The sequence below is a fragment of the Belonocnema kinseyi genome, chromosome 3, assembly GCF_010883055.1.
Source record: "Belonocnema kinseyi isolate 2016_QV_RU_SX_M_011 chromosome 3, B_treatae_v1, whole genome shotgun sequence".
Taxonomy (NCBI): Eukaryota; Metazoa; Arthropoda; class Insecta; order Hymenoptera; family Cynipidae; genus Belonocnema; species Belonocnema kinseyi.
The window spans coordinates 77,429,190-77,438,335 of record NC_046659.1 but is presented as its reverse complement, the minus strand read 5'-3'; the positions used below and the strand labels follow the sequence as shown (position 1 = coordinate 77,438,335).

Genomic DNA, 9,146 nt, shown 5'->3' with positions numbered 1-9,146 from the left:
GAAGGGGGTGGTTAGTAAAAATGTGACCATGTGTGACATAAGGGAGGGGTCACTCTAGTTTTATAAAAAATTAGCGGACGTCCTTTATGGACGGTCCCTTATACCATCAATCTCCCATACTCAGGAAAATACGTTTAATCTCGCCAAGTTTTAGAATTACTAAAATGATGATAGTTTAATTTGAAATGAAACACAATATAATGAAACCAAAAATTACGAATTTTCAACAAAATTGCTGAATCCTGAAACAAATCAGGTTCATTTACTACAAAAATAGATAAAATTTAACAAAAAAAGATAATATTTAAAAAAATAAAATTTCAACCAAAAAATATTTTAATTTGATACTAAACACAGTTGAATGCAACTAAAAAGGACGAATTTTGTAACAAAATAGCTGAATAATCAACCAAATCAGATTAATTTTTTTACCAGAATAGTTGATTTTTTAATAAAAAAAGATTAGACTTTCTTACCAAAAGAGATGAATTTTGAAAGAAAAAGTCGCATTTTGAATCAAGAATAGAAAAAGTTCACTAATTTGTTAAATTTCAAAAAAAAAGAAAGAAAAAATGTCTACAAAAGAGTTTCATTTTCAAACTGAAAACTTGACTTCAGCAAAAAAGGTAGTCTTTAACCAATTAGTTGAACTTTCTACGAAAATATATTAATTTTTCTCCTACAGGTCAAATTTTCAACCGAAATAGATAAATTTTCAACAAAAAACATAATATTTGATGTTGTTTCAACCAAAAAAGGAACAACATATCTGAATCCTTAGCCAAAAGAGATTAATTTTCTACCCAGTACTGACCTACCAACATCTTTTAATAAATAAGATATACAAGAAACACAAAGTAACTTTAAAGTTACTACAATGAAAGTTTCAAATTACTGTGAAAATCGTAACTAAGTTTCGTTACAATTGTAACGAAATTACCCTAAAAGTTACAAATAACGTAACTTTGCAGTAACTTAGTTACTTGATACAACTTACTACCCAACTCATATATAGTTTTCTTATATCTAAAGTACTTTTCTCTCGTAACCTTATTACTGAATCTCACCTTGGAAAATTTTATTTACGAGAAATTGCTTTCTAGTTATATCTCAGTAGATTTTGACCATCATATCATCTCGTGGCGGGTAAATTTAATAATCAGTACGTTAATAGCAAGTACGTAAATAGTACTCGCTTTCTACGGAAGTTTACCGCAGAACTCGTGTGCAGGCATTGTCGCTTCTACACAACAATATTTACACAACAATACATAGTAACGTACACACACACTCACACGCACAAACTCAAAGCTTCCAGAGACATTATGCGACAGACATCTCAGACGAGGCCTGTATTACATCGCCATACGTAATGCAATATTACATCCACATGCGTAATGCAATATTACGTATAGTACGATCTGGCGTCCTGAGTAAACTGATCGTGATAATTCAATGAAAGAGAAATTTAATTTTCAGCAACTTGTATATATGTACTTCACTTACTTATCTTTTCATTCTTCTTGGATAAAATTTCAAGCCTTTCTTTACAAAATTATTTTTCGTTTCTTAATTTTCCGTTTCTGGAACCTCCTTCAAAAAAGGGCATTCTACTATAAAGTAGAATTTCAGGACGTACTAAAGTTATCTCAAATTCAAAAATGATTATTGTTTAAAATTTGGTAAAGAATGTTAATGTTTATTTTTGGCCTTAGAGTCAGGTGAATTGAAAACAATTAAATTATTTCAAACTTTCCAGCAGACAATAGTGACCCTCATTTGTGAATTTTAATAAATATGCGAAAATTACATAATTTGTCGTAGGGGCCTTATTTCAAAATTAAAAGCGTTGTTTGTTTGATTAATATTGCGATTGAAAAATTATATAATAATATAATATTCTTAAATTTTTTATTCAAATTTAAAGAAGTTTTCATTTTTTATCTCATTAATAATTATTAATTCTTCAAATATTCTTCTAAAGAAATGTATAGGGAGGTAAAATAAATGTATAAAATTACACAGTAGTAAAAGTTTTAGTTTTTAAAAAACATTGTAGTCTAAGAACTCTTTTCAATATTTGTTAGCGGCGTAGATTTGATGTGAGAAATATTTTTAATCCATTTTTTGTACGAAAAATACCATAAATCCATTTTTTGCATAGAAGAAATATTTTTTTTCATTTTCATTTTATTTTTTCATTTTTTAAAATTAAAATTAAAAAGTAAAGAATTTCCTGTTATTTTTAGAAGTTGTATCCGTGAAAGTGAAATGTTTTCCTCAAAATCACACTGTAGTATAAATACGAAATTGTGAAAATCATTGTAATTAAAAAATTATTCAAACTTTTCTTTTAAAATTAATTTTTTCTATGAATATTTGATGAAAACATTTACACTGTTATAGGAATATCAATTGTGAAAAAACTGCATGGTTTGAACATTTTCTTTAACAATTTTTTATAGTGGCGTACATTTGATACAAAAGTTTTTTTTAAATTCCTTGTGCAAATTTCATCACATAATTTTTTGTTTTTAGTTATATATTTTTAATTTTTGATTTGAAATATACTGAGTTTTCTGTTATAATTAGAAATTATTTCTCTGAAAGTACCATTTTTCCAAAAATCACAATGTAGAAAAAGCAAGTTATAAAAAACATTGTAGTTTAATATACTTACTTTAATTTTTCTTTGTTTTTTATCAAATATGCGTTGCTACTAACTCTTTTAAAGAATAATTTAAGAATAATTAAACTAATGTTTTTGATACATTTTTATTTTTACTACAGTGTGATTTTTGATCAAATTTATTTTCACAAAAATTATTTTTAATTACAATTTGTATTCTTACTACTGTATTCTACTATTCTTCTTATCAAATTTCCATCACTACATTTTTTATAAGAACATTGGAAAAATGATTGAACTAGAATTATTTTGTTAATTTCGTATTTAGGTGCATAATTTATATAAAATTTCTAGTGAAATAGAGGAAATTCATTACATTTTAATTTTAATTTAAAAAATAAAAATGTTTAGACATATTTCTCATATAAAAAAATTATAATAAGTGTAATTTTTCTTGCAAAAAGATTTTTAATTTTTTTCAGCATATCCACCTGCATCGCTAACAAATATTTCAAGAAAGTTCTTTGCCTATAATCTTTCCCTAACAACTTTAAAATTTTTGTACTACATTGTACTTTTTTCATCAAATGTACGTCGCTATACATTTTTATAAAGAATATTTCAAGATCTATTCTATTATTGAATAATAATAAAAGGAAGAAAACGTTTAATGTAAATTTGAAACTTCTAAATGTTATATAATTTTATGAATATCATAATGATTAAAGAATAACGCTTTTACTTGTAAAATTGCCGACAAGGAACATTGACATTCTCCACAAACTTTAGCATTGAGGGTCAATATAATAGCCGAGCCATTATTATTAGAAATGATTTATAAAATTAAGGAAAATATTTCCATTGTTAATTGTAATTAATTTTGAAGGGGAATTGAACTTGAACTTCTGAACAAATTATTTCAGGTTAAAATTGTTTGTTTAACAGTCTATTTATAAAGCATTTTTTTTGTTTTCTATTTGGGTAAAAGTTGCAATTCTTAATAATTTCTAATGTTGTATGCACATTTTATTTCTTGAAAACTTCTCCACAAATCTCTTTGGTACGTTTTCATTTGAAATATTTTTTTTAGAAAAAATATTGTTTATGGAAATAAAAATGATATAATTCGTAATTATATTTTGTTTTATTAAAAAGCACGTAGGAGATTTGTAGAGAATTTTTCTAGGGAAAAATGAGCACTAAAAGATCAAGATTAGATAAGATTTGTTAATTTTACCTACAGAGAGTGTAAAAACAAAAAACTCTAAAAAGGTATTATTAAATGAATAATTTTAATCTAAAATATATTTTACAAAGATCACGTTCAGACTTCTCTTGAACTAGGTTACAAGAAGAAAGGAAAATATTTTTCTTGATTTTGTAAATTATATTTAACAATGCTCACGTTTTAACTTGAGATATATAACTTGCCAACAAATACGCGCGCTATGTGTGCGATTATTACATATTTCTGTATTTTAAGTACTAATTTGTATTATACTGAAAAAGGCTGAATCAGTATAAAATACGTATTTTTAATTAATTAAGCACTTTATTTATTACTTCCAATACCTAGAATCAGACCAAAAACGTCTGCGATCAATAAAATCTGCCAAGTTTTTGAAATAAAAATTGGCCAAGTGTCTGAATGAAAACTATTCATGATAAAATATATTGAGAAACTCTTTTTTGTAAAAAACCCAACGAAAATTTTTTAATAAATTTCAGGAAGCCTTTTTAGTTATTTCAAAACTTGGCGGGATTAAATTATACCATCACTATCCCATACCCAGGAAAATACATTTAATCTCGCCAAGTTTTAGAATTACTCAAATGACTTTTTAACATTTATCAACAGAATGTTTATAGGATTATTGATAAAAAAGAGCTCCTGGATATATTTTATTGTGAATATTTGTTCTTTATTATTTAGCCAACTTTGATTTAATAAATGTATGTAGTTGTACTTGGCTGATTTTATGTATCGCAGATGCTTTTTGTCGAATTTTAAGATATATAAATAATAAATAAAGTGATTAATTAATTGAGACACGTATTTTTGAATGATTGAGCCCTTTTTTGGTCTTTTAAATTACGCATTCGAAAATTACAAACAAATTTTTGTTGGAATTTTAAATTTAATTATTAAAAAACACATAATTAATCGTTACAGTAAGTTATTTTCATTAAATGTAAAATTACCGCATACCTGCTTTTCTTATTTGCTCTTAAAGTGCCATGTTGCAGTCGTAAGGCGATTTACCTGAAGACCTTTCATAATTTCCAGATGCGTCCTAAGATAGCCTGGTGTCCTATACGTAATAGGAGCAAATATTACCGTGATAACTAGACATCGCCCATTAATTAACGGGCGATTTCAGAAGGAAACTTTGTTATACTGCTAATAAAGAGAAACTAATTTCTTTGCTTCGGAATTATTCATATTTTTATTACACATTCAAAATTTTCCAAGGAATAAACATTGCAAATTTATAAAATATCTTCAGCTATTAAAAAGCTTTAAAGCTATAATGAGTTAATACTATTTGATAATAGTATTATGATACATTTGAATTGCATTCTTCAGACATATTTTTTTAATTTAGAATATTAGTACATTTCCTGATGATTAATTTTAACAAAATTTGCGAATATTGCGAAATCTTTACCTTGAATTGTAAAGTCATACAATAACTTAATAGATTTGAAAATTACTTTTATATCACAAACTTCATGCTCAACAGAAAATTCGAATTTATCCCCTGTTTTAAAGAATTTTTTTTCTGTGACTTAATAGAATCCAGTCTAAAAGTCTAACTATTCTTTGTTAAAAGCTCATTTTTTGACGATAATTCGTCTTTTTTGGTAACAAATTAATCTTTTTGATTTAAAACTCAACTTTTTGGTTTAAGAACTAACTACTATGCTGAAAAGTCGCTTTTTGTTGGTTGGAAAGTAATTTTCTTGACTGAAAATGTAACTATATATTTTTTTTTTGTTATTTTAAATTAAAAATGAATATTTTCTTATGAAAAATTCTTCTATTTTGTTCAAAATTTATATTTGTTGGTAGAAATTTAATCTTCTCGATTTAAAGTTCACCCTTCGTGTTTAAGAATGCAACTGCTTAATTGCAAATTAATCTATTTTGGTTGAAAATTCAATTACTGTGTAGAAAATGAGTATTTTTTGGTCGAATTCAACTGTTTGATTGTTATTTTAAATTAAAATCTTTTTTTGGTCGAAATAATGAAGATTACATGTTTCATTAAAGATTAATTTTTGTTGGTTGAAGATTCATCTTTTTCGTTGAAATATTACACTTTCGGTCGTAAATTAACTTTTTTGTTGAAAATTCATATTTTAAGGTTAAAAGTTCAACTATTTTGTAAAAAATTCGTATTTTTGGCTTGCAAATTCAAGAATTAGGTATAGCATTCGACTTTTCAGTTTAAAATTAACTTTTTTGTTAAAAATTTACATGTTTGGTTAAATATAAAACTATTCATTTAAAAATTTCTCTACTTTTTTGGAAATCCGTTTTTGGTTGAAAATGTATCCTTTACAAGTTTTAAATTTCATTATTTAATAGAAATTTAGTAATTTTTTGGAAACTAACTTTTCTGTAAAAATCTCCTACTTTTATTTGAAATTTTATCTATATATTTAAAATTCTAACGATTTTGTTGAAAAGTTCTTTTTTTGTGTGGAAAATGAATGTCTTTGGCGCAAAAGTTAATATACTATTTGAGTTGAAAATTAATCTTTTTCATTAAGAATTTAATATATTGGTTAAGAATGTAACTATTTTCTTAAACATTTGTCTTTTTTAGTTAAATTTTACTCGTTTAAAATTGTTTTCTTTTTCGTTCAACATTCTTTTTAAGGTGTAATTTAACAAATTTACCTTTTATAGTTGAAAATTTAACTATTTTGTTGAGAAATTGATTTTCTTTGATTTAAATTTATGTTTCTAGTGGACAATTCTTTGTTTTTTCTTGTTTCAAAATGAAATGTTTTCTAAAACATTCAGCTTTTTAGCTTGAAAATTGAACTATGTTGTTAAACATTTATCTATTTGGTTAAGGATTCAACTATTTTGTTGAAAATTTGTTCTTTTGCATTAAAAATTCATCTTTCACGGTAGAAAAGTCACCTTTCTTGGTTGAAGATCCGTCTTTCTGGTACGCTGTAATAAAATATTAAAATTAATTATACAAGTCTTTAGAAGAGCTTTTGTAATCATACTAGGAAGTACATGAATTTTAATTTATTTTTGCGTAGGGAGGACATGGAGAAAGTGAACATCGTTTTCCATAACAATGGCACAGTGACCTACCAGCATAAAAAAATTTTGAACTTTGTTCCGGAAATGTCAAAAGACGCAGAACTTCGCTTATTTGTACCGAATATCCCTCTACTTGTAAGTAAAAAGTACGATTCTTTTATTTTAATTAAAATATTTTTTAAGTAGTTCCAACAACTTCGAAAGTTGTTGAATATCACTTATCAGTAAAACGGATCTATGTTCCCAGCGAATGTGACATATGATTTCCTGATTTTTTTATGATGATCACGAATCTCGCTTTCATTTATCGACATCATATGTAGTTTAATACATATTTACAAATACATTTTTCCATAAACAAATTTTTATCAATTTTGTAAGAAGTCAAAACGTAAATCTTTGATACATTTTTCAGCTCCCTTATATGTGTTTATTAATGCAAATTTCATATATTTCCTCTTTTTTACAATAACTACAATGGTTCTTAAAATAATCTCAAGAAACAAAAGAGAGAAAAAGTGACGACAAATGAAATATTGTCTGTCATAGTTAACATTTAGATTTTAATATCGACTAGGATTATATCTATTTATTTTACTGTTTCAAAAAATAATTTTAAAAGAAATTATAATTTGGATAATCTGTTCTTTATATATGATGACCAGGCTTGTTTGCGGATTGTGATACAAAATTAAGATTTTCAGTTAAAAACAATAAGATCATACTTACAAGATATTATCTTTTTAAGGAAAGGTGAACAAAATTCAATGTAAATAATGTAGTCAATCCTGAGGAATTTGATTAAGAATTTTTATATTAAAATTCCGTGGGTTCTCAAAGTTGATTTGGCATAGCGATTAAAAAAAGGAATTTTCAATTTTTTGCATAAATAAAAACCTTAGTTCGGAAAATTTCAGCTATATTGTGAAAAATCATATTAAAAATTAATAGAAAATAATAGGTCAATACATATTTAAAATGCAAAATAGCATTTTTATGGAAAATTCATGTTTAAGGCAGTATTTTTCGAATTTTTTCAATATCAATAATTTTATTTCATAAGTGTGTTTTGTGCGCCTGTCAATTGTGAAAAGCTATTATTTTTCAGGATAAATGGTACGGTTGGTAAGTGTCAAGAAATATATTTCCTTCTTAACATTTTTGATAATTATCGAAAGAACTTCTATTTTTTCAAACCATTATTTCACTGTAAATTGTTAAAAATTATTTGTTGCTAAAATTAATGACACATTTAACGATTGTTTAAAGTAATTAATATTTTTAAATATATTTGACAATCATTTAAACTTTTCTCATTTGTTTGTACAAGTTTTTCCCGATTCATTTTGGAAAGTTACTACTTTTTGAAATCCATAACGCTTTTTGTGAAAAAATAGATTAAATTTTTGTTTAAACATTGTAAATCTGCAAAGATTAGTAAATATTTACGGTAATATTTATTGTGGAAGACAGTTCAAAATTATGTAAACAATTAATCATCAGTTAATTGTACCATTTTACAGGAAAATTGGAGAAAATGCTAGTTTTATTGTATTTCTTACGTTCTGTAGCTTATTATTCAGTATTTTCTCATTTTAGAACTTATATACTAATTTTTTAAATAAGAATTATTTTCTTAAACAATTTTCTTCATTTAAGGTATAGTTACTTATTTTTTTAGACAGATTTCATTGATAAAAGAAACTACTGCTTAATTTACAACATAGTATAAGTGATTAAAAACATAGTTTTTTGCTCCATACTTCCTATGAAAAGGAGCAACTGACAATATTTGTTTAAATAATTGAAAACTGTCTTTCAAAAAAATAACAATCTTATTATTCTTTACCTGTGATATTAATTCCAGAAAATAATGAACTTTACGATTTAAAGGATGGAAAAACTGTTTAAACAAATAAAAATGATTTTTTTAATTGAAAAGTATATAAAAAAAAAACATTACATTTGATATTCGTTAAATTTGTCATTAATCACATAAATTGATAATTTTTGAAGATATGCAGGCGAAAAATTAAATATTTCTTAAAAGTTTCATAAAGTTTCATCTACTAGAAGTTATTTACAAGTACTTCTTTGTTTTCCATTTTTCGAAAAACCAAGATTTTCCCATTTAAAACCCCATGCTAATTTTAAAACTCCGGGGGCACGGGTTATTGTTAACCGATTTAAAAAAAGGCGAATTTCTTTTCCTTGAAAAAACTGAATTGG

At 25.2% G+C, this 9,146-nt stretch overlaps 1 protein-coding gene across 2 annotated transcripts in view; it reads left to right on the top strand.

Annotated features, from left to right (window-relative positions):
- Nucleotides 1-9,146, top strand: part of LOC117168743 (scavenger receptor class B member 1) — a 160,619-nt gene that overhangs the window by 134,268 nt on the left and 17,205 nt on the right. For both annotated transcript variants that reach the window (XM_033354477.1, XM_033354478.1), the window contains exon 5: nt 6,914-7,052. In XM_033354477.1, coding sequence (XP_033210368.1) covers nt 6,914-7,052 — 139 coding nt within the window. The remainder of the gene's footprint in view (nt 1-6,913; nt 7,053-9,146) is intronic.